Source organism: Saccostrea cucullata, unplaced genomic scaffold (genome assembly GCF_032062105.1).
Source record: "Saccostrea cucullata isolate Sc308-1 unplaced genomic scaffold, CSIRO_AGI_Scuc_v1 ctg1451, whole genome shotgun sequence".
NCBI lineage: Eukaryota > Metazoa > Mollusca > Bivalvia > Ostreida > Ostreidae > Saccostrea > Saccostrea cuccullata.
This window is the reverse complement of record NW_026920896.1, coordinates 16,811-44,137: the sequence shown is the minus strand read 5'-3', so window position 1 is coordinate 44,137 and position 27,327 is coordinate 16,811. Positions and strand designations below refer to the sequence as shown.

General features: G+C 32.9%; 1 protein-coding gene and 1 non-coding gene across 3 annotated transcripts; both read left to right on the top strand.

The window, feature by feature from the left end:
- Positions 1-114: 114 nt before the first annotated feature.
- LOC134258607 (uncharacterized) lies at positions 115-26,365 on the top strand. Of its 2 annotated transcripts, none has more exons than XM_062741160.1 (7): positions 115-324; positions 1,498-1,998; positions 4,133-4,327; positions 23,929-24,147; positions 24,448-24,600; positions 25,183-25,296; positions 25,593-26,365. In XM_062741160.1, the coding sequence occupies exons 1-7, from the start codon at positions 234-236 to the stop codon at positions 25,904-25,906; spliced, it is 1,587 nt and encodes a 528-aa protein (XP_062597144.1). In that variant the 5' UTR covers positions 115-233; the 3' UTR covers positions 25,907-26,365. The 2 variants fall into 2 exon arrangements, with proteins under 2 accessions (XP_062597144.1, XP_062597143.1); XM_062741159.1 differs by lacking the exons at positions 23,929-24,147; positions 24,448-24,600; positions 25,183-25,296; positions 25,593-26,365 and adding exons at positions 4,738-4,956; positions 5,469-5,621; positions 8,105-8,218; positions 8,521-10,558.
- On the top strand, positions 13,645-13,716 carry Trnaw-cca (transfer RNA tryptophan (anticodon CCA)). The gene has a single exon. It is a non-coding gene; the product is annotated as a tRNA-Trp (tRNA).
- Positions 26,366-27,327: the final 962 nt, after the last annotated feature.

Sequence of the window (27,327 nt, the reverse complement as noted above, 5' to 3'; positions counted from 1 at the left end):
ACAAGAATTTAACAATTGAACAAGTTAACATGATTAGTTGATTCTTTTAATAAAATAAATTTTAGAGTTATTGCCCTTTGAACGGAACTCTCTTTATGTAAGAAATCAAGAAAAGACCAATCAGGAATTTTTACCTGGAGCAGTGAAAAGTCAACTTACCTGTTCCGTCCAATTTTGTCACCTACTGCTTATTAATATCACAAAGAGCGAGAATATGTAAGGAACGAAAAAATATGGATGTTTTTATTTTACGCCTTTCGGTCTTTCTGCTGCTGACTTGGAATGCATGTCTAGGTTTACCAGACAAAGACAATCCAATACCAGGTGAGTCGCATTTATTATGAAGATGTGCTGTTTATTTTTAAAGATGATATAATGGAATGCACATGTGTATAATCATGTTATGTTTTATGTCTTTATTATTTTATTTAACTTTTTAAAAGAAAAGTGAGATAGAAGTTGAGGTTTATTAAAACACTGTCAGCCTCTGGGTCCGTTGTCATAAAAGTTTAAAACATACATAAGTCTGAGAATTTTCTCGAGTCTGAGAATTTTCTCAAATCCAAAATTCTCAGACTCAACGGCCATCATAAAAAGTTGAGAAAAATAAAAATTCCTCAAACTCTGTTTTATTCTCAAATTCTCAGGTGGGTTATTCTCAAGACGAGAGTTGAGAATTTTTTTGAGAATTCTCAAGGTTTAATGACGGCGGACCCTGGTCAGGTGGATCTACTCTAGTTATTTGTGTGTGTACTGAGCAGCTGAGCTATCGATGCTATGTACATGTAATGTACACTTGTTCAATGATGCTTATGTTTCAGCTGTGTAGCATGTATTATATTTAATTTCTGTTAAAATTTTATGTTTTAATGACATATTATTGAATAATTAAGATTTATATCTGTAAATTATAACTACACAAAAATCATTGTATAACTATTTGACATAGAAATATTGGATAATTCATCCAGTGCATGCAAGTTAGTTAGACATATTGCAAATATAGTGTAGAGTTCTAAAAGTATCCAGCAAAAAGCTTAAGGCTAAGACTTTTTCTATTTTATAACTATTTTCATTCATAACATGCATAATTATATACATGGACACTGAACTCTTCATGTAATTTTGACCTTAGGCAATACCATTGACAAATGGCCAAGCTTTTTTTTCTTGTGGGTGCAAAGCACTGTTGTTTAAAGGTGTTTTTAAATTGTAACAGAGCAAATTTTGTTCTTGTGCCATCTTTTTGATTCCCTTTGCTAACACATGGTTCATGTACATGTACAAACTAAAAACTGGATGCAATTTAATTTTGGTATATTTTTATATAGATCTAGGCCAAAACATGCGAAACTAAACAATTTTCATTTATTTTTTTTATAGAAATTATTGATAAACAAGTAGTTAATTTAAAGATAAAACTGTTTGATAAACTTGTTCATTTTAATTGAATGAACATTGGTTTTGCTGAAAATATTATTCATCTTTGTTTTACAGGTTATGTAGTTCTTCATCCTCCAAACAATTTAAGCACTTTTTACATTGGAGATGGGGATGTTTATTTCTATTGGAACCCTCCCCAGAATTATCCCACCCACCAGCCAGAAAACCTTACAAAGAATCAGGTGTACAACATCCGCAACAAAGACAACATTCACTTCTCTGATTCAGGTTCATGGATCGAAAAAGGAAGTGAAACAGAAAGGGAGCAAGATTGGATTTTTAAATTGTTTTCTTTTTCTGGGATTTCTGCTCAAGATCATGAAAGTGAATTAAAAAGCTCACAGAAAGTAGAGAAGACAAATCAATCACTCACTGACCATATTGATCAAGCAAATTTAACTACTGAGCAGGTGGAAAAATACAAGCAATATCTAAAGAGCAAAAATATATCACATATTCCCGACTGGTTCCAGAAAACTACAGTTCCCAAGGAGCATGCTGGGATATTATGGTATACCATTTTTTGGCAAGAAATGGATAATGGAACAGAAATCGGTGAGGAAATTTAAAGCTACCTATTAGAACCATACATGATAAACTTGCATTATTGTTTTACTTTAAACTATATACATATTAACTTAATTGCAAAATTTATATACAGAAAATTTAGTAATATTTTCCAGGTTAAAATGGTAAAATGTTTGAATTATTTCCATTCCAAAATATCAATCACTGACAAATTTTAAAATATTAGCTGTTGACTTGCATGAAAGCTGATAATTGTGAAGATTAGTATTTAAAAAAAACAATAAACAGAAGGTGAAGATAAAAGCCCTATTCTGTTAAAGAAGTGAGCTAAAATGCTAATGCAGTCTGATATTTATTTTTATACCCCCCTTCAAAGAAGGGAGGGCATATTGCTTTGCTGCTGTCTGTTGGTCCATTTAGTTTCCGTTCATTTTCTTCACAACTGTTGCACATACTGAAATGAAATTTGGTATACAGGTATATCAGATGAATATCTAGGTCAAGTTCTGTTTTGGGTATGATAGCACCATTTTTAGCTCACCTGAGCCGAAGGCTCAAGTGAGCTTTTCTGATCACATTTTGTCTGGCCGTCTGTCTGTCTGTAAACTTTTCACATTTTCGACTTCTTCTCAAAAACCGCTGAGCCAATTTCAACCAAACTTGGTACAAAGTATCCTTGGGTGAAGGGGATTCAAGTTTGTTCAAATGAAGGGCCACACCCTCATTCAAGGGGAGATAATTGGGAATTAATGAAAATTTGGTGGTATGTTTTGAAAATCTTCTTCTCAAGAACCACTGTGCCAGGAAAGATGAAACTTATGGGTTAACATCCTCAGGTAGTGTAGATTCAAGTTTGTTCAAATCATGACCCCGGGGGTAGGGCGGGCCACAATGGCCGACCAAAGTTTTACATAGAAATATATAGGAAAATTCATTAAAAATCATCTTCTCAACAACAACAAAGCCATAATTGATCATATTTATATGGAAGCATCCTCAGGTAGTATAGATTCAAGTTTGCTCAAACTTGCCACATATATAGCTTTAAAAATCATTTTCTTGGCCATAATTGATCATATTTATATGGAAGCATCCTCAGGTAGTATAGATTGTTCAATTCTTTTAAAAAGAAATATATAGGAAAATTCTTTAAAAATCATCTTCTCAAGAATAACAAAGCCATAATTGATCATATTTATATGGAAGCATCCTCAGGTAGTATAGATTCAAATTTGTTCAAAACATGACCCCTGGGGGTAGGGCGGGGCCACAATGGCTGACCAAAGTTTTTACATAGAAATATATAGGAAAATTCTTTAAAAATCATTTTCTCAAGAATAGCAAAACCTTAAGTGGTCAAAGGTTTACTTTAGGATTTAAACTTTTCAATAATAAACCAATTTCTAATTTTTTCCTAGCCATAGTGCTCAGGTGAGCAATGTGGCCCATGGGCCTCTTGTTGAAATTTTGACAGAGTTATGCCCCTTGGACTTAGAAAAATTCCAACTATTTGCAGTTTACATTCATTTTTTTTTGGAGAGGTTGCACATATTGAAATGGAATTAAGTATACAGATTAGGCCATTCCAAGTCTTTTCTATGTTTAGCGTCCACCCATCTTTCAAAAACCTACCTACCTATTCGCAAAAAACTAACAGACCAAAAAAGGAAACACAGACTTTATAGTCATAAAAGTAACGTCTTTCAAAGGATTTGATTTCAAAAAAATATTTTTTCTCTTTTCTAGATCTATACTTCAGCAAAATCCATGTACTAAGTGCTCAAAATATACCAAATATGAAAAATTGTAGACAGATTATAACAGGACATGATAGAATTCAAAGATTTCGACCAGAATAATCAATAGGCTATAGGGTCTTGTGATTTTGTTTGTTTTTTCTGATATTGGGCATATCAGAAGTCTTATATGACTTCTATATGTGATAAGGCGCATGCGGACGCTAAACATAGAAAAAACTTGGAATGGCCTTAGTCAGATGAATATTTAGTCAAGTTCTGTTTTGGGTATGATGACGCCATTTTTGACAGAGTTATGCCCTTTTGGACTTAGAAAAATTCCAATTTGTGGGGAAGGGGGGCATAAGTGTTTTACAAACATCTCTTGTTTTTTTTTTAAATTGATGATCTCTCTTTACTACAAGGTGAGGAACAGAATTACACTGTGAAACCAGATAAACTGGCCTACCACATCAAGGGCCTGAGAGCAGAGACAGACTACAGAATCTATGTCCAGGTCCTGTACTACTCCTTCACTGCCCTCAAAAGCGAGGAGCTCTCCATCAAAACCAACAAGAACTACTCCCTGATTCATACAGAGGATATGAAGAATATATATGGTTAGCTGGCAACACATATTACAATCCTTATAGAGAAAAATTAATTCAATTTAAACAATATTTTATAATTTTAAATCAAATTACCTAATTGGATTGGATATCAGGCATGGCCTATATAAGTCCTTTTGAAGAAGGTGTTCAGAATTACCAAAAATGGCATGCAATACTATTAGTTGAAAATAATAAACTAGTTCATAATAAATCCTATTAATTTAGAGAACATTTATGTTTTATTTAGAGAATATTTATAGTATAGAGAAAATAATGTAAAAAAAGTCTTTAACATTCATAAATATCAAGGACATTTTTAATTAAATTTTAATGAAAATTCTTTGCAATAGTGATAAATTCTATTTGAAGTCTAGTTTTTAACGATTTATGTAAAGAAATGTCTTCCTCTCTCTATGTAGAATATTGTCGCTGTGATAAAATGGGAACTAAGTCGGCACTTCTGAGTGTAAGACACACCATTTTCGGAACCCTGACCCTGTCCCTTTGTGATTGTAAGGAGGGCTACTCAGGGATGTACTGTCAGATCTGTAGACCTGGATATTACCGCCTGGCTCCCAACTTGCCCTGCTTCAGGTGCCCATGTGATGCAAAAAGGAGTGACGGAAATTGTCATTTCGGTAAAAAATTATCGTGTTTTGTGACACTGTAAATGATATGTTGAAAAGTCACTCATAACTAAGAAAATATAAAGACAGATGTTCAGATTCTATTGTGAATGTGTCTAATTCTGATTCTATTGTGAATGTGTCTAATTCTGATTCTATTGTGAATGTGTCTAATTCTGATTCTATTGTGAATGTGTCTAATTCTGATTCTATTTTGAATGTGTCTAATTCTGATTCTATTTTGAATGTGTCTAATTTTACACCTGCTGGTGGTACATGTCCTTTAAATGTATTTAAAGGTATTGAAATGTAAATTTTTTATTTACTTGTCCTGGATGCAGTGTTAAAGTTAAATTTCCTTTTTAAAAAAAATAATAATAGTAAGTATTAAAAATAGCTTTAAATGTTGAGGAAAAGTTGAAATGGAACAATATTTATTTAAAAAAAGTTAAACTGAACTCTTTCTGTGTCTCTCAAACAAAAAGTATTAAATTACATGTAACAGGTGTATATTTTTGCTTCAGAGGAGGGGTACCTGTTTTGTGACACTTGTAAGGAGGGATATGGGGGCAATCTGTGTCAGGCCTGTGCTGCAGGTTACTATAGGCCTCATATGAGCACAAGATGTACCCAGTGCAACTGCCACGGAAATGCACAGTTCTGTCAAGATAGCACAGGTAGTGTACAGACTGAGTAGACAGTGTAATGAGAGTGTGTAACTCTATTTTTAGGGTCTTCCGTCTTCAGCGGAAGACCCTTCTATTATTCTTCGGTTTCTTTTTCCCCTTTATTATTTTTCTTCTTTTTTCTTCTTACAAAATTTGTGCAGAGGATTTCTCGGAGATGGCTTGACCGATTTTATCCAAATTTTCATGGTTGATGCATTGACATCTGAAGTTAATTCCGGCAAGTCCTTTTTTGGAAATTCCTTTTCAGTCGAGAGTTATCGCCCTTTGATCGAAATTTAGAGGACCTCCGTGTCTGTCGCGTTACTCAAAAACGGCTCAAGCTAGAAAGCTGAAATTTTCAGGAATGATAGAGGACATGTTGCCATGTTGCACCTGGGTCATGATATTTTCCGGAAGTGCCTAGTATGGAGGCTCGGTAGGGGTCAAAATTTAGGACTCGAATCATGACTGATTTTTTAAGACATTTTGCATCAAATCTTTTAAAGTATAATTATTTTGTAATAACATATTGAACAAAATTTGTGCAGAATGACAAGATCCTTAAAATGATATCTATGAAAAAGTGCTGACTCATCACATTACGGACCAAAAGGGGCTAAAAGTCTTTTTTCAATAACTCTTAAATGATCAATATTTTGTTATACAATATTGAAGCAAAAATATTCATCTTAACAATCTACAACTGTATATTATGATTTTAATTTCATATGTTACATAATTAGGGGCCACAAGGGGCCAGAATGCTAAATCTTTGACACTTTATATCTCAAAAATGGGACATATTTTGATAAGTAATATTGAACAAAAGATGTTCAAAATAATGTTCTAAACAACATGCAACATTTAAATTTTTGCTTAACGTCCCCATTAAGGAGTTGAAGGGCTGACCCCTAAATATTTCCTTTGCTAATAACTCGAACACGAAAAAGAATCTCTGAATAGGTATTGAACAAAAAATGTTCAAAATCCTAAGAGCTTTAAGATGAGATCAAGAAAAAGGGGCTGGGCACTCAAATTAGGGGCCAAGAGGGGCCAAAAGTCTTCAATCGATAACTCTTTTTCAGTTAATATTTTGTAATACATTACTGAAGCAAAGATGTTTATCTCAACCATCTACAACTATATATTATGATTTTCATGTCGCATGGTACATAATTAGGGGTCACAAGGGGCCAGAATGCTAAATCTTTGATGCTTTATATCTCAAAAGGGAGAAATATTTTGATAAGCAATATTGAACAAAAGTTGTTCAAAATAATGTTCTAAACAGTATGCAACTTTTCATTTTTTGCTTAACGTCCCCATTAAGGAGTTGAAGGGTTGGCCCCTAAATATTTCTTTTGCTAATAGCTCAAAAACGAAAAAGAATTTCTGAACAGTTGTTGAACACTATATGTTCAAAATCTTAAGATCTTTAAGATGAGATCCCGAAAAAGGGGCTGGGCACTCAAATTAGGGGCCAAGAGGGGCCAAAAATCTTCAATCGATAACTCTTTATCAGTTAATATTTTGAAATACATTACTGAAGCAAAGATGTTTATCTCAACCATCTACAACTATATATTATGATTTTCATGTCGCATGGTACATAATTAGGGGCCACAAAAAGAATGCAAAATCTTTGATGCTTTATATCCCGAAAGGGAGAAATATTTTGATAAGCAATATTGAACAAAAGATGTTCGAAATAATGTTCTGAACAATATGCAACCTTTTATTTTTTGCTTAACGTCCCCATTAAGGAGTTGAAGGTTTGCCCCCTTAAATATTTCTTTTGCTAATATCTCAAAAACGAAAAAGAATATCTGAATAGTTGTTGAACACAAAATGTACAAAATTTTAAGATCTTTAAGATGATTTGAATAAAAAGGACTGATTCCTAAAATTAGGGGGCGTAAGGGACAAAAGGCCAGTTTTTTAAAGTCTTTAATGTTCAATATCTTTTTACAGATTGTGGTAAATCATTATTTTAAAATAAAAAATCGCAATCAAAATCTTTTCTTATCTCATCAAGAATTGGACGGAAGACCCACTCGTTGCTCGCAACGAGATCGTATCTAGTCTGTTATATGTTTGCTATACCCCAAGGCATATCCTTCAGTAAATTCTAAGCGAACTGCTACCCAGTTAAATCTTTTCTATGTGCAGAGCTGAGTACATTTATATATAATAAAGTATACATTTATATACTATAGTACATGTATAATATATTCAAAGCATTAGCACTGTATTGACATGCAATAAAACCTTATTTACTGCTACCTTAAAATACTTGTTATTTATAATTTGTAATTTATTTGAGAAATTTTCAGCATCGATATCTAAAAGTGAAATACCAGTACATGTAATTGAAATAGTAACATTTATCAGTTCATTTTCGAGACAGATCTAGAACTACCTGACACTGTTGGTGAAGAAATTAATGTCACTCTGATTTAAATGACCTGATATACTTCTGTATGTTTTTTTAGGAGAATGCATTGGCTGTATGAGCCACACAGCAGGGTTCAATTGTAACAGGTGTGCTCATGGGTATGTCGGTAATGCTCAGGGTCATAAACATCCAAAGTGTGTAGATCCATCAAGTAAGTCAGCATCCTTAACCCAGGTTTTAGTGAAATGCTTTCCCTCTCCATATGATGCTGTTAGGTTTTGAAAAAAAAAGGTTTTTTGTTACATATGATAGAAACAGCTATTTTAACAGTTATGTGCCTGATGTTAACTTTTAAGATTGCAAGCATTTTAGAGAGTTCTTGCCCATTGAAGATGTACTTATTTTGTCTAACAACTGGATTCTGCCATTTTAAACAAATATGATATATAAGATGCTTACATTTTCTCAGCCTGAAAGAAACAAAAGATTTTCAGATAAAATGTTTTTTTGTAGAACTTCGAATGCAAGCGGAGAAGAGTTCCCTGAGTTCTGGAGTGATTGCAGGAATATGTGTAGGTGTCATCATCTTCATCGGAATCATCGCTGGAATCATCATCTACAAGCGATGCTGGAACTACCCAGCAGCCCGGCCGTTCTGGACCGTGGAGCTTAAAGATGATCATGAAGGCATCAACTTCAGCAGTATACCTGAAGACGAGCTGGTGGCCATCACAGCTCGAGAGGAGGAGGAGTTTTACCGAGGCCAGAGTGGGAGGACAAGTAAATCACGCTCACAGCCGTACTCACAACTCCGAGAAGACATCTGATTACCTCAGAGGACAAATAGAGGACCTCAAATTATATTACCTTAGAGGATATCACACATTCCAAGAACAACATGCAAGAGAATTCAGTGGTTGTAGACAAGAAAAACTTACTCTTATCTAACTTTCTGATGTAGTTAGTTCAATGAACTTATCAAAGGTGGCTTGCATGTATTTGTTTGGCAGATATTTAAGGACATAGTTTAATGCATTGTCAAGCTGCAAGCTTTTATATATTTTTCACCTGAATATATGACCACTTTATATATACTTTTATGTTAAAAATGTTATAGTTGTAGAGTCAGTAATACCTGATTTTATAAATGTTGTGACTTAGCCTTTTAACGCTTTGCTTTTTAAGAAACATCTGACAATTAGTATAGAAGAAGATATTCTAGCTATCAGTAGTTTATTAGAATTGTTTGCTAATACTACCTTCAGGAGTGTGCCTTTACACTGTTGTGAGTTCAAGTAGATCTGGTTTTTAGTTAAAATCTGATAAAAATAAAAATCATTGGGAGTGTTAGTAACAGATGTAAATTGCATTATATTCATCAGGTACTGAGGTTAAAATTTTAAAAATAACATATAACTTAACTTCCTAGCATTGATTTGAATTTTCTATGAGAAAACATAAATTAATTAATTCTTGTATTCTTTACTGGACAAATGAGATAAAGTATCGTTGATGCATTATAATTTTTTAAAGTTATCTCTCTTAACAAAGGACCCAGTGTTAGAAGTTTTGTTTGAGAGATAAAATCAAACAATGATGAGGTTTAAATGTATTTTTGTATCACTATGGTAACCGCGGTACGAGGGATACTATACCTTTGCATGTCTATAACCCATGGATATATTCATATATTTTAGAAAATTTACAGGGTATCTGTAGCTAAGAACAGAGTACATGAAAGTGCTTGTTTGATGCAATTATTTTTTCATGTTCTTGAAATTGTTTGGATTTTTTTTTAATTTTCCAGTTATATACATGTACATGTATAAGTGGTCACATGCAGTTTCAGATTGTACAGTCTAGTCAGTTGTCCTTTTGTCTCATGTCGGTGCAAATTTTTTAAAGCTCACTAAGTTATGACACAGATTTCTATAGAAAAATATTAGGACAATGTTTTTTAAAAATATTTTTAAAAATGACACAAACTTCTGACAAGTGAATAAAATGTACAGTTAAATTATGTCAGGCTTCCTGAGTTCTTCCAATCATAAGATGGCATTTAAGATGGAAAGGGTGGGTGTTAGTCTGTGATAGTATATAATTCTGGATGGTTGCTCTCTTCATATAAATCAAAAGATGTTTAGTAGAATTATTGACGTCTGTTCTGATTTTTTTTTTTAATGTAAATGGGGACCAATATATGATAGGGCAATTTTATTGATTTATTTATGATTATTTTTCCAAGTTTACTTATAATTGTTGTACTTTTTACATGAAAATTTGTATTCTTTTTAATTCGTCTTTTTTAATATGCATATTTTTTTCATATAGAAAAGTATCACAGGCACAGGCATATGGACCTTATAACATACATGTGGGTTTTTTTATCTTGAAAAAAAAAAATCATCATTAACTTTTTTAAGTAGAACCTTTAAAATAATGTTCTTGAATATTACAACAACAAATAAATCACATGAAAACTCAGATATCTTTCAAATTATACCCCAGATCGCTTTTCTCTTGCCATACACACATGACATTTACTAAATAGGGGGGGGGGGTAATTTTGATATATATTTTTTGGTAATAATATTTAATCGCTGTAAATATTATATTTGTAGTTGCTACATGTTTAGAAATATTGCCACAGATGGGGAATGATATTAATTCTTTTTAGATTTTATGTATTGTGAAAATATCTATATTTAAGACCTTACTTGCATATCATATCATGTTTCACTTATTATGATAAGGAAACTATAGCTAGAGGCATTGTTAATATTAGGTTTTGTATCACATGTAATACTGCTTAATATATAATTTGTTCTCAATTCGAAATACATGTAAATGGAATATTTAAAGATAAATGATGGATAGTTAAGCAAACTTCTTTTTAAGAGCTCGTGTTTCACATTCATAAACTCAGGTAGAGACATAAACTTGATCCTTTTTGAACTAATTCTGATTTTGGAAGTTTTTTATTGTTCACGGGGTAAATATCACTGAAATCCACCTTTAAAAATCATTTTTGTAAATACATGTTTCATTTGTGATTTGAAGTATATTTGCATTTTTGCTCTCAATGTAAAAATCTAAAATTGTTAATTACAGTTCTGCTACAATAGTGTTCAAACTTTGCAAGGAATAAAATATGACTTGTGTTAAATAAAACAAATAGTTCAATATACATGTGCATTTTTGCTCTCAATTTGAAATCTAAATGTGAAAACTAAAATTGTTCATTTTAGTTCTACTACAATAGAGTTCAGATTTTGCAAGGAATAAACATAACTTGTGTAAAATAAAACAAATGTAGTTCATTTGATTATTTTTTTAATTCATTTTTTGGATCAGCATATTTGTGTCCATACAAACTGCAAATTGCAAACTAGAAAGTACTTTTATAGAATACATATTGGAGAAATATTTAGGATAAAGTAACATTGAAAGAGTTTGAATGTTGTCCATAAGCTCAAAACTTCCATGTTTGAAGGTTAGGGACAAGTTACAAGAAAATGAAGCAAAAGACAGAGAGGAGTAAAATGCAGGAGTCGTTTCTTATCGACTAAGGTTTCTTGGACTTTGCTTATAAATATGAGTTAGTGTTCTTAAAGCTGCAGAAATGTAGCCCCCCCATCCCCCGAAAAAATGACAGACAAGAGAAATAAGTAGAGAAATAGTCAATTAATTTTCAATGGGTGGCTTTGTAGCTCTCTGTCCTTTATTATACCCCCCGCTTGAAAAGTGGGGATATATAGTAATCGGGATTTCCGTCCGTCCGTCCGTCCGTCCGTCCGTCTGTTACGCTTTATCTCTTATCCGCAACTCCTCTTATACTAGGCCATCCTTAAAAAATTGTTTTTTTGCGGTAACGCGACCGACTCATTAAAATCCACCCTACTGGATTTTTTTTATGGGTTAAAAAAAAAATTTTTTTTTTTTTTTTTTTTTTACATATCCATTTTCTAATTTTATCCTATTGACATTTTTTTACGTCCCCATTGCACCTGTAGACACCGTTTTTAAAAAAGAACTGATGTGTTCTGATATTTGAACAATAAAAGATTGGATTCATTAAGAATGCCTTAATTTTCTTGTTTGATTAGTAACTTAAAGTGAAGTCTAAGACATAGTTAATACCTCTATATAATCGAAATTTAATTCTGACTTTTTGTCTCCAAAAAAAAAAAAAAATAAGCCTACCTACCTACCCACACCTAAAATGATGAGGCGCGTTACCGCAAAAAAAAAAATTTTTTAAGGATGGCCCTACTGAGTGAAATTTAATGAAACTTTCACAGAATCTTTATTATATATTGACATTGTGCATCTCCTATTTTACTTTTTTATTCCACACGTATTTTAGGTCTCCCATAGCAAAAACATGGACATTGCCATTATATCTTTACCTATGACGTCATATGTATAGAAGCTTCTGGATAACATTATATCTTTACCTACGACGTCATATGTATAGAAGCTTCTGGATAACATTTGATAGGACGAGTTACCCCCCACCTCCCATAATGTCGATGTATTGTTTTACGGTAATGTGTAAAGAGGAATAACTCGTCCTATCAAATGTTATCCAGAAGCTTCTATTATGTGATGTCATAGGTAAACAAAAAATGGCAATGTCCATGTTTTGCTCTGGGAAACCTTAAAATACGTGTCGAATAAAAAAGTAAAATTGGAGGTGCACGATGGCAATATGTAATAAAGATTCTGTGAAAGTTTCATTAAATTTCACTCAGTAGTATATGAGGAGTTGCGGATAAGAGAAAAAGCGTAACAGACGGACGGACGTACAGACGGACGGACGGACGGAAATCCCGATCACTATATACTGTAAACCAAGTATTATACGCGTGCGATAAATATCCGCTCCGCCCCAACCATTTTTAATAATTGCCCTTTGGCTATGTAGATCTTGTAAAGAGTCAATTACCCAATTAGCATGAGGTACTTTTACACCTGAGAGTTTGAAATCAACTTTAATCTCGATTTTTTTCCCCGATTTTCATTTGAGTGTCGTGATTAATGCGTAAGAAGTATACTCATGGTAACATTTTACCTAATTTAGGTGCGGATATAAGATTTTAAATGGACGCAATGCACAGAATTTCTTGAATGATAATGCGTAAGCAGTACTCACGGTAGCATTTTACGTATAGTTTATGGGCGGATATAAAATTTTAATTAGATACAAAAAATACTTGTGGAAATAAAAAAAAAATATGACCACTTGTTCGCGGAAATAAATCGTCGCGGATTAGTTCTCTAGCGGTCATTCGCGAATAAAAAATGACGCGTATAATAATTGGTTTACAGTACCCTCCCGCTTTTCAAGCGGGGGGTATAATAACAGAACAATATTTTAAATAACTTCAATATGCGTATGGTTAATGAGTTTTTGTAGTAAAAGGTGAAGATCTAAGGAATACTTTTTTTTATATTATATACATTGAGCATTAATGTCAGGAGTATTACGAACTTATTGTATATTACTTATGAAAACACCTGTTTCGTTAATTAATGTATATAATCAATAAAATACATATTACCTACGAGTATTGCCAGTGAAATCGAAATTTTAAACACCAGTATTGCCAGCGAAAGTTAGGATTAAAACACCACGACTTCGTGGCGCAACGGTAGCGCGTCTGACTCCAGATCAGAAGGTTGCGCGTTCGAATCACGTCGGGGTCAGGAGGTATTTTTTTCAAGATTGTTACTTTTTTGGCTCATATTGAGACGCCACCGATGAAAGACTGTAAACTTGGACCTGTACCCTGTACTTATGGTCTTTCAACAGTAAAGGATATATTACATGTATGCCAAGACCTACTGTGATGACACGAAACCTCGGTTTATACGGTCTCATCCAAAGGACCGGTATCTACCTCCCATAGTGGAATTCGAACCCGTGATTTAAAGATCAATTCTAGAGCAATCTTTTCATTATTAAACATATCGATATATTTCTTTGAACTAAGTTGGTCAATGAGTTTAATAATTCTGAAATTATCGTGTTTGCTTTTGGTGATACCATTACATCAATTGTAAATTATAACAAGATGTGTTTGTGAAACACTGATGCCCCGTATGGCAACATGAAGGTTAAGCTTTCTCAAATGCAGATCAAATATGTTGGTACCAAAGTAAGGCCTTTTCACAAGAAATGCGAAATATAAAACGCTAGCTACACCTGTTCCAGGGTTATGGCTAAGGTTAACATTTTATAATATAGGACAAACTCCGGGTCAATGTCAAAGGGTCAAGGTTGTTGGGTTCTAAAGAAAGGCCTTGTCTCAAAGATAACGTATGGGGAGTATAAAAGCGCTGGCCCTTACCGTTCAAAAGCTATGGCCAAAGTTAAAGTTTGTAAAGAGTAGTTAAAAAAGTAGGTCAAAGTTTGTAAAAAGTGGTCAAAACCTAAGGTCAAGGTCAAAGGGTCAAGATTCTTGATATCCAAAGAAAGGTCTTAATTGTCACAAGGATTACACATGTGAAATATTAAAGCTCTAGCCCCTACTGTTCAAAAGTTATGGTCAAGGTTAAAATTTGTAAAAAGTAAGTCAAACTCCAAGGTTAAGGTCAAAGGGTCAAGGTTCTTGATATCAAATGAAAGGTCTTGTCACAAGGATTAAATTTGTGAAGTATGAATGCCCTAGTCCGAACTCTTCAAAAATTTTGGTCAATGTTGTATTTTTAAAGTAGATCAAACTCCAAGGTCAAGGTCAAAGGGTCAAGTTTCTTGGTATCTAATAGAAGGTCTTTTCATCAGAATTATATATGTGAAGGATGAAAGCCTTAACACTTATTGTTCAAAAGTTATAGCCATTGTTAAAGTTTTTTTATAGGTACGGAAATCTCCAAGGTCAAGGTCAAAAGGTTAAGGTTGTTGGTATCCAATGAAAGGACTTTCCACAAAAAATACATCTGTCAAATATAAATGTCCTGGTATCTATTGTTCAAAAGTTGTGGCCAAAGTAAAAGTTCAAAATTTTTGTGTTACAAAGGGTCAAACTCCAAGGTCAAAAGGTCAAATTTGGTGGTACCCAAAGAAAGGTCTTGTCACAAGGAATACACATGTGAAATAGGAATGTCATAGCTCCACTAAATCAAAAGTTATAGGCAAGGTTAAAGTTCTTGCGGACAAACAGAAAACAGACAGACAGACAGAAAGACAGCTAGACAGACAGACAGAGAGACAGACAGACAGACGGACGGACACGACAAAAACTATATACCCCCGAAACTTCGTTTACGGAGGCATAATAAATATTGGGAAAATCTTGAAAATAATTTCTTTTTCAGAATTTGATTGATTTTGATTGATTCTTTTATTGGTTTCATTTTTTCAAAGATTAAGCAGGTAAATAAATATATTTCTGTTGATATGTAAATGTGAACATTAAAAGTAATCATGTACTACCACCAATATGATTATTTTATTGATTATCAGTGTACACTTATTTCATTTTATGATTTGATGACCGGTATTCATACTGATACACTAGCTACCGACACTCTTGCTTAATTATTCTAGCTACCGACACTCTTGCTTAATTATTTAGGGAAAAAAAAGTATCCGCGTTTATTTTGTGTTTTCCAAATTGTGCACATTGAAAAAATCTATAGTAATAATTCATGTCAGATGTTTGAAAAACTCCACTTGTTAAGTGATGAATCATCACCTTTCACACACTGTAGAGTCGTGTGTTTCTGTTCATATGCCTGCATTATCTTAAATGTGATAAATGAATACAGGCACCAAAGAATTTTTAAATAAATATAATACCACAAACCAATGCAGATACCAAAATATTTATATTATACTGATTTGATTACTCTGTAAAAAAAAATTCATATGTACTTTAATCTCAGAACTGTTGGTATTTAAAAAATTAATGTAAATAACATTTATCAGATAATTTGTAACTCTGTTCCTGTGAGTTAACACTGTAATTGGATATCTAATGACAAAAAATTCTGCAGCATGGTTCTTGACAGGGAGTTAAGGTTGATGTTAATAAGTAACTAGAGGTACTGTGAGCGATGAGCTCACTAAATGATACCCCCCGCCTCCCATATGGTTTTAACTGGTGAAAAAGTCCATGTTTTCCTGTGGCCGGGAAACCCAAAATATGTGTCGGATCAAAAAGTAAAATAGGAGGTGCACAATGGCAATATGTAATAAAGATTCTGTGAAAGTTTCATCAAATTTCATTCAGTGGTATGAGAGGAGTTGCGGATAAGAGATGGGTACCCCAAAGCGTAACAGACGGACGGACAGACGGACGGACGTACAGACGGACGGACGGACGGACGGACAGACGGAAATACTGATTACTATATACCCTCCCGCTTTTCAAGCGGGGGGTATAATGAAATGTACATGTGCATAGACTGTTAAGCCACCATTGATTTGTAAAGAATTTCCAGCTACAACTTTCACTACCTACAATTATCAAAACAAAAGTTGAGTTTGATGATAGTTTATTAACATTTGTGCTGTAAAACAATTGAATCCTATCAACCAGACCATTAGAACCCTATCATATAAAATGTGGCCAATTACTTGCATATCATACTATTGACACTTTTTCTATCAGTTTGTAAAAGTAATCCACGTCATCAAAAAGATTTTTTTTTATTCTGAATAAAGACAGTTAAAAAAACTTGTAACAAGTAATACTTAAAATAGCAAATTTTAAATTCTATTTAGTTAATAGGTAATTACTACCCATCTGCATTTCTTTGTTGTCTTGATAATTAAAATTGATGTTTCTAAATGTTTTACTCTGTAAAAATCACCAATCCTACCATGGAAAAAAATTAAAGGCACATTTACTAAATCATTAATTGAGATAATATCTTATTGAAAGTAAAACTTATAGGCTCTGTGTTATAGTCTTCAGAATTACAACTGATCAATAGAAAATCAATAAATATAAATCAGATTGGAAGTAGTGTATTATTATTTTAAATTGTTCACATTTACATATCAATAGAAATATATTATTTACCTGCTTAATCTTTGAAAAAAATGAAACCAATTAAAAAAATCAATCAAATCAATCAAATTCTGAAAAAGAAATTATTTTTGAGTGAGGCCAAAATTGAGGCCAAACATTTTTGCAGAGGCCAAATTTGAGGCCAGGCCAAAATTTGGTTTGAAGCTTAGAGGCCAAAATTGAGGCCAGGCCAACTTAGAGGCCAGGCCAGGCCAAAGGGGCCAGGCCAGGTTTTAGAGTATGCCTATATCTTCCATCTTATTTTGTCGAACTCTTTCCTATTTTGTTATATAGAAATTATGTACCTCTGATCAGTTTTGATATATAATGTATATATGTTATTTGAACCCCATGTACCAATCTTGTTTTGGGTGAATAAAATGAACTTGAACTTAAAAAAGTTAAGTTTAATAATTCTTGCATTAGGATGTTTGTTCTAGGTGGCATTTTATGTAAATATATGCATTCTTTAATACTAATGACTTTATCTAATTAAAGTTCTGCTTTTAATATATTTTTCCCAATTTTAGTTTTTATCTACTTGCACTTTGCGGAATGAGACGAGCCATGCAGTCCTAATCAATTGCAAAGATTTTTTTTCTTTAAAAAAGGTATTAAAAAGCGATCCTCGTTTATTAAAAAGAAAAGGTGTGATTTGTTTGAAGCTGGTGTCTCCTTCATGTATATTATATTCATCATATTTGATTCATTATTTTCTTTTAAGCAATTTTTATTATATATTTAACATTTTTACACAATATTTACTGCAAAATAATTCCAAAGACTGACTCAAATGAACCTTTGCCCTTTTTCATATAATAGCAAAGCAAATTTTTAGTCAATGAGAGGATGACCTTTTCTCTAATGTTAACGTCACTAATCCTTTAATTCACAGGTTTTCTCTTTTTATCAATTCTTCCCGTCCCTTTTTCTGCATGGAATTATTCCCATTATACAATCCTTCAATCAGTCCTATTTTCTCCTCATTCATTTTATTTATAGGTAGCAATGAGGACCCAATCTTATTTGCAGGGAATTCAAAGTATTAGATAACTTTTATTTGATTTATGAACCTGTGCAGTATATAACGTAAAGATAACGAGAAATAATTGTATTTTAGTGTCAGAAGTCTCCAAGTTTTCGAATCTGAGCAATATAATGGGGCAAGCACATGTTATAAGATTCATAAGGTTAAGAATAAACTTGTTCCACCTATGTTGTAAATCAATAAAGTACAATGTCTTACCTGATGCCAGTGGTATTCAGAAAGAATATTATAAAACGATTTAATGTCACGACTTCGGATATGAAGGTTGCGTGTTCGAATCAAGTCGAAGTCAGTTGATATCTTTATTATTTCAAAAGTTATTTTTTAAATGTTTTGGAAAGATTAAAACGACTAGATAATTATCTTGAGTTGTCATAATATTTCAAACCTGTTGCAAGTGATTAAAAAACATGAAAGAAAAATTGAAGAAATATAGAATGTTTCCTTCACTGGTATTTGTAAATTTATCAGTTTATTTTGGTTTAAAATGATGCATTTATCAAATCTCTAAAATATTAGGAAAGTGTAACTAGACTCTCGAGATGTTTTCATCTCTTTGTTTTAACCACTGAGCTTATAAATCTATAAAATTTATTTTATTACTTAAGAAGAGAAACTTCAATGAATTTCCGGCTAACTTTGTCATTCTTTCTAAATAAACATCAACTTTGAATCAAAAGGTACCGTGATCTTATCACATCCTGGTCATCATTTAACAAACGCCCTTGTCTTTACCCACAATCTTTTTTTTTTTCAGAAAAGAAAATATGACAAATAAAATTGTATGTAAACGAAAAAAAAATTGGGTTTGAATAGTTTAGATTTATAAACTATAAAAATTTACATATCTATGCATTCTTTTGACTTTACGTACATGTATCGTTGAGTTTACAGTTCTTCGATTAACACGGTTGGATTTAATGTCATCTTTATATATGAAGGTATTTTTTAGACTTCATATATAATAGAAATTCTGCTTTGATTATAGTATATTTTTCATTTCAGCTGTGTTAACTTGCACCTTCTCGATTAAGACGAATTATCCAGTTCTTAAGCTTATTAAGTGCAAATTTCAATTTCAACTTCATTTTGTATATCGTTATTGGGTATCTCTCTAAGTGCCTATATTTCATTTTATGATATTTTTTTTATCTTAAGCTTTTTACAAGCTGTTTAATGCAGAGAATCGATTCTTAAACTTTGACTTAGTTAAACCTAACCTTCACTTTATGTTTTTTAGCTCACCTGAGCCGAAGGCTCAAGTGAGCTTTTCTGATCACATTTTGTCCGGCGTCCGTCTGTCTGTCTGTAAACTTTTCACATTTTCGACTTCTCAAGAACCGCTGGGCCAATTTCAACCAAACTTGCCACAAAGCATCCTTAGGTGAAGGGGATTCAAGTTTGTTCAAATGAAGAGCCATGCCCTCATTCAAGGGGGGATAATTGGGAATTAATGAAAATTTGGTGGTATGTTTTAAAAATCTTCTTCTCAAGAACCACTGTGCCAGGAAAGAATGAAACTTATGGGGAAACATCCTCAGGTAGTGTAGATTCAAATTTGTTCAAATCATGACCCCCGAGGATAGGGCGGGGCCACAATGGTTGACCAAAGTTTTACATAGAAATATAAAGGAAAATTCTTTAAAAATCTTCTTCTCAAGAATAACAAACCCATGATTGATCATATTTATATGGAAGCATCCTCAGGTAGTGTAGATTCAAATTTGTTCAAATCATGACCCCCGGGGGTAGGGCGGGGCCACAATGGCCGACCAAAAGTTTTACATAGAAATATATAGGAAAATTCTAAAAAATCTTCTTCTGAAGAATAACAAAGCCATAATTGATCATATTTATATGGAAGCATCTTCAGGTAGTGTCGATTCAAGTTTGTTCAAATCATGACCCCTGGGGGCAGGGTGGGGTCACAATAGCCGACCAAAGTTTTACATAGAAATATATAGGAAAATTCTTTAAAAATCATCTTCTCAAGAATAGCAAAACCATAACAGTTCAAAGGTTTACTTTTGGATTTCAACTTTTCAATAATAAACCAATTTCTACTTTTCCTAGCCACAGTGCTCAGGTGAGCGATGTGGCCCATGGGCCTCTTGTTTAATAATCATGCAGTAGCATACGAAACTTTATAATACACGTTATTTAATGTTGTATAATATAGAGTGTTGTATATATCTCATTTAAAAAAAATTGCAAATCTACCATGTATAACTAAATTCTAATACTTAAGGTAGGATTCTTGTCACATTTCTTGTATTAAAAAAAATTAACGAAATTTTCACAGAATCAAGAGGACAATATCACTAAGTACGGAAGCCCATTTAGGACCTATCAAAAATATTTTTGAATTCGTTATAACGATTTTTAGAATTCGTTATAACGAATTTAATTTGTTATAACAGATTCATTGAATTCGTTATAACGAATTTAATTTGTTATAACAGATTTATTGAATTCGTTATAACGAATTTAATCTGTTATTACAGATTTGTTGAATTCGTTATAACCAATTCAAGAATTTGGTTATAAGCTGAGAGAAATAAATAAGATTTTGATTGATTGATTGTATATTGTTTAACGTTCCTCTCGAGAATTTTTCACTCATATGGAGACGTCACCGTATGCTGGTGAAAGGCTTCAAATTTAGACCTATACTCGGCACTCAGGGCCTTTGAGCAATGAGGGTTCTTTATCGTGCCAACGCCTACCATGACACGGGCCCTACGTTTTTAAGGTCATATCCGAAAGACCCGTGGCTCTCACTTCTAGTGCCGAGCGCTTGGCGAAGGAGCAGAGCAACAAGATGACATGTTGCATTATTTATTGAACGACCCTCGTAAAGTTGTCACATAAAGATACAAAATGATACAAAAGCAAAAAGTTTTAACCGTTTACTACGAGAGAAATAACACTTTTTACTTTTTGCTCAAATCTGTACTTAGATTTGAAGCATTTAAAAGCCAAAATAGTTCTAGTTTGTTTGAAAAATCTTATTTTATATATATATATATATATATATATATATATATATATATATATATATATATATATATATATGTAAAAGAAACTTTGGTCCCTTATTATTAATTTAACTTGCATTTGAAAATTTCTTTGAATGTGCAAAAATTATAACTAAATTCATTGTTCCATAACAATTTTGATACGTCACCATTCCGCAAAAAAAGTCCCTGCTAGTTTTCAAACGCAGTTTACCATTTCTATTTAAAGTTGTACAATTGTGACGAGGAAAGAAAAATATGGTCTTTTAAATCTCCTACACCTAAAAATATAAGACATATAAGCAAATATAATTTGAATAACTCATGTAGTCAGAAACCAGATAAGAATCCTACCTTAATAATTTCATTTATACGACGATTGCATTCCTGTTGGAATTGAATCAAGATTTTTCTCTAAGCAGAAAAAGAACGCAATAAGGTGAAAGAAGCTACATTGTATATATAGGAAATCGACCACAAATGCTTATTTTGCAGTTGTGAAAATTTGTGTGCATAATTAACAGCTTTACCTGGAGCAGTGAAAAAATCGACTTAACTCTTCCGTCAATTTTGTCACATACTGCTTGTTAATCAGGTTAATATCATAGAGAGCGAGCATAATGTAAGGAACGAGAAAGTATGGATGTTTTTATTTTACGCCTTTCGATCTTTTTGCTGCTGACTTGGAATGCTTGTCTAGGTTAACCAGACAAAGACAGTCCAATACCAGGTGAGTCGCATTTATTATGAAGATGTGCTGTTTATTTTTAAAGATGATATAATGGAATGCACACAGTGTATCATTATGTTTTTATGTATTCTTTATTTTTCAACATTTCAAAAGAAAAGTGAAGTAGATGTTTTTAAACAGATAGAATGCGAACCTGTCTGTGTAGTGAACACCTGAGTGTTACTGACATCGTGTACATTTGTTTAATTGCGCTGTAATGAACTTTAATATAATAATATATGAAAATGCGACATAATGACTATTCATCTCTTTTAAAATTTTTGAGTTAATTTCTATGTTAAAAACAATAATATTTAACATCTTTAATACAAATATAACATTGTTTAATTATCTGACATAGTAACGTAGTACATGCAAGTCAGTTAGACATACTGGATATAATATTCTACTGCAGAGTTCTAAGAGCAGTGAGCAGAGAGCTTAAGGCTAAGACTTATGCCATTTAATTTTCATGTCATTTTTGTAACTTTATGATTCATGACAGATACTTTATGATTCATGACAGATACACAGGAACTCTTCGTGTAATTTTCACTTTAGGCAATACAAATGGCTGAGCTTTTTTTCTCGTGGGTGCAAGGCACCGTTGTTTGCAGATGTTACAGACAAATCACTGTTCAAAATGTTCACTCTTTTTTTTTAATTCCCTCTCCAAACACATATGGTATACATATAAAATTTCAAAAATTGAATGCAATTTGAATTGTTGTAATGTTAAATTTTTAGGCTTATTTTGGTCATAAACATTGCGGTCAATACGATGATTTAGACATTTGAGGAATACAATATTCTACGAGCCCGAAAGGGGGGTGAATGTTGCATGTACTTCGAAGGTGGCTAAATCATTATATTGACCGAAAGAACAGCAATAATTTTTTTCATTATATGATTCCATTTTTAAATGATACAAATTCATTAAAGGGGCTTGGACACAGGTTCAGCTAAAATTTCAAAATTTATTTTTCCATTTTTACAAATGTTTAACTAGGGTCTTTGTAATGATCATCAAAAATTTGAACATCAGTTGTCGAGATACAAGATAGATTTAGAGCTCCAAACCTTTGTTATGTAAACAAGGTCCGTGTCATGTCTTTGTTTTCATAGGTTAATATACTACTATATGTTCATTCAAAGTGAATAATTTCAATAAAGAGGTTAAATGTAAATACGATTCGACAGTTTCTATTGATTTGCTAAATTTCATTTTGTTATAAATATATTTTCTATATGTAAACAAAAGCAAGAAACGTTTACATTTTGGAGAACCTTAAGTTCTGCATCTCGTTTGTTAATCAACAAAAGATGTTCAAATTTTTGTTATTCATTAGATGAGGACTTAGGTAGGAATTGTAAACATTAAAATTGGTTTAAAAAATTCAGTTGAAACTGTGTCCATGCCCCTTTAAAGAGACACCGTGACGCACAAAGGGGAAAATTGACAAATGTAGAATTTTAGCATGACCCGAAATTTTGTTCAATTCCTAAAAGTTTTCGGTTTCAGGAAATTACATGATTCAGAACCTAAAAAAATCTATTTCTATTTAGAAAAATAATTTCAGTATGCCCCATGACGAAAATATTTTTTTACTTTTTCCTCCCTATTGAACGCATGCGCAGAAAAGTTGAATAAGTTTCCATAGTCACCATGGTCTCAAGTACCCAAGAGTGAACGTAAGTAGACCAAATATTTTGATGCAATCATTTCAAAAAGTTGTTAGAACATATTTCTTACATTTGCATGCTCCAGTTGAATGTTGTTTACAATTCCAAGTTTGAGCTAAAAATAAAAGTGGCATGACCTTAACACAAACGAAAACAACGAAACGGCAGATACAACTTTGTGCAGTCTTCTCTTTCTTTACAGTGCAGTTTAATTGTCATATCTTTGCTACATACTCATAATTTTCATCAGTCTTTTCTCTGTTTGCTAGAGAAACACCAATTTTGGCTCATCTTGTACCTTTAAACAATTAAATTGATGAAAATTAGCTTGTTTACACATTACATTAACCTGGAAGGTGATGTGTAAGTGAATTTATTAAAAATACATGTTTATATAGAATTATATTTTCCTCTAAGGTGTAGGTTATTGTCGCTGTGATGCAGTGGGGACTGAGAATGGAACTTCCAAGTGTAAGATGCACCAGTACGGAACCCTGACTCTCTCCCTGTGTGATTGTAAGGAGGGCTACTCAGGGATGTACTGTCAGATCTGTAGACCGGGCTTTTACCGCCTGACTCCCGACAAGCCCTGCTTCAGGTGTCCCTGTGAACCAGAAAAGAGTGATGGAAATTGTCATTTCGGTAAGCAACAAACTTTTGTGAAAGTAATATAATTTTTTTTTATTCTTGCTTGGCAGTACATTAATGTATTTTCAAAGATATTAAATGTTATTACTTTTATTTAGCTGTCCTGGAGGCAGTGTCAAAGTTAAATTTGCTTTTTTTTTAAAAAAAAAAAAAGAGTTGAATAGCTTTTAATGTACAGGAAAAAAGTTAAAGTGAAACCGTATTCATTTAAAAAAAAATTAAACTGAACTTTTTCTGTGTCTCTTAAACAAAAATTATTGAATTGCATGTGACAGGTGTATAATTTTGCTTCAGAGGAGGGGTACCTGTTTTGTAACACCTGTAAGGAGGGATACGGAGGCAATTTGTGTCAGGCCTGTGCTGTGGGTTACTATATGCCTAAAATGAGCAGAAGATGTACCCAGTGCAACTGCCATGGAAACGCAAAGTTCTGTCAAGAGAGCACAGGTAGTGTACAGAATAGAGAGTTTAACGAGAGTATATAACTGTGTTTTCTGTTACGTGTTTGCTATACCCCGACACATATCCTTCTATAAATTCTAAGTCAACTGCTACCCAGAGTTAAATCTTCTCTATGTGCAGAGCTGAATATATATATATATATATATATATATATATATATATATATATATATATATATATATATATATATATATATATATATATATATATATATATATATATATATATATATATATATATATATATATATATATATATATATAAGCATACATTTATACACTATAGTACATGTATAATATATTCAAAGCTTCAGCACTGTATTGACATGCAATAAAACCGTATTTACTGCTACCTTAACTTACTTGTTTTTATTTGATAAATTTTCAACATCAATACATGTATCTGATAGTGAAGTACCAGTACATGTAATTGAATTAGTAACATTTATCAGTTCTTTTCCGAGACAGAACTAGCTGACACAGTTGGTGAAGAAATTATAATGTTACTCTGATTAAAATGACTTAATATACTTGACCTGATACATGTATACTTCCGTATGTTTTTTAGGAGAATGCATTGGCTGTATGAACCACACAGCAGGGTTCAATTGTAAAAGGTGTGCTCATGGGTATGTCGGTAATGCTCAGGGTCATAAACATCCAAAGTGTGTAGATCCATCAGGTAAGTCAGCATCCTTAACCCAGGTTTTAGTGAAATGCTTTCTCTATGATGCTCTTAAGTTTTGAGAAAAAAGTTTTGTGTTAAGTATGATAGAAACAGCTATTAAAAATAACATTTATGTTTGATATTATTTTATAAGAATGCAAGCATTTTTACATAGTTCTTGTCCATTAAAGATGTACTTTTTTTCTCTAACAACTGCATTCTGCCATTTCAAATAAAAAGTTTATATAAGATACTTACATTTTCTCTTCCTGATGGAAACAAAGGATTTTCAGATAAAATATTTTTTGTAGAACTTCGAATGCAGGAGGAGAAAGGTTCCCTGAGTTCTGGAGTGATGGCAGGAATCTGTGTGTGCGTCATCAGTTTCATCGGAATCATCGCCGGAATCATTATCTACAAGCGATGCTGGATCTACCCAGCAGCCCGGCCGTTCTGGACTGTGGAGCTTAAAGATGATCACGAAGGCATCGACTTCAGCAGCGTGCCTGAAGACGAGATGGTGGCCATCACAGCCCGAGAGGAGGAGGAGTTTTACAGAGACCAGAGTGGGAGGACAAGTAAATCACGCTCACAGCCGTACTCACAACTTAGAGAGGACATCTGATTACCTCAGAGGACAAAGTAGAGGACCTCAGATTCTATTACATTAGAGGACATCACACATTCTAAGAACAAAAGGCAAGAGAATTCAGTGGTTGTAGACAAGAAAAGCTTACTCTTATCTAACTTTCTGATGTAGCTAGTTCAATGAATATATGAAAGGTAGCTTGCATTTATTTGTCAGGCAGATATATAAAGGCATAGTTTAATGCATTATCAAGCTGCAAGCTTTTTTTTTTCACCCAAATATATTGCCACTTTATATATACATTTGTGCTAAAAATATTATCGTTGAAGAGTCAGTAATACCTGATTTTATAAATATTGTGACTTTGCCTGTTAGGGCTTTGCTTTTTAAGAAAATCTGACAATTAGTATATAAGAAGTTATTCTAGCTATCAGTAGTTATTAGAATTGCTTGCTGTTACTGCCTTAATGAGTGTGCCTTTACACTGTTGTGAGTTCAAGTCCCGCACCTCAGATCTCCAGATTTCCGCATTATTCCGCATTTTTTCCTCATTTTAATATGGAAAAAATGTGGAAAAAAATACGGAGAAAATTAACAATATGGAAAAGCAGAAAATATACGGAAATAATACGGAAAATAAACGGAAATAATACGGAGAATTGGACTTAGTCTATTTTTCATCTGGAAAAATATTGAACTCTTAACTTAGAATATTTTTCATCCGGAAAAAATACGGAGCTCTGGACTTAGAATTTTTTCATCAAGAACAAGATGTGTTTGTGAGACACAGTAGCACCTGGCAGCAACATTAAGTTCTAAAAAGCAATTTTTAGCAAATGGGTCTCAGTCAAGGTCACACAATCATTGTTCTTGGTGTCATATGAAAGCACTTTATTAGTGTAGTATGCATACCAAATATTAAGTCTCTATCATCTATGGTTCAAAAGTTATGGCGAAAATTTGAAAAAGCTATATTTAGCACATAGGTCACAGTCAAGGTCACAAGGTCATTGATCTTGGTGTCAGTTGAAGGTGCCTAATTAGTGGAGTATGCATACCAAATATGAAGTCTCTATCTCTCACGGTTTTAAAGTTATGGCGATAGTTCGAAAAAGCTATTTTTAGCATATAGGTCACAGTCAAGGTCACTGACCTTGGTGTCAGTTGAAAGTGCCTAATTAGTGGAGTATGCATACCAAATTTAATATGAAGTCTCTATCTCTCACCGTTCAGAATTTATGGCGAAAGTTCCAAAAAGCTATTTTTAGCATAAAGGTCACAGTCATGGCCACAAGGTCATTGACCTTGGTGTCAGTTGAAAGTGCCTAATTAGTGGAGTATGCATACCAAATATGAAGTCTCTATCTCTCACGGTTCAGAAGTTATGGCGAAAGTTCGAAAAAGCTATTTTTAGCATAAAGGGCACAATCAAGGTCATAAGGTCATTGACCTTGGTG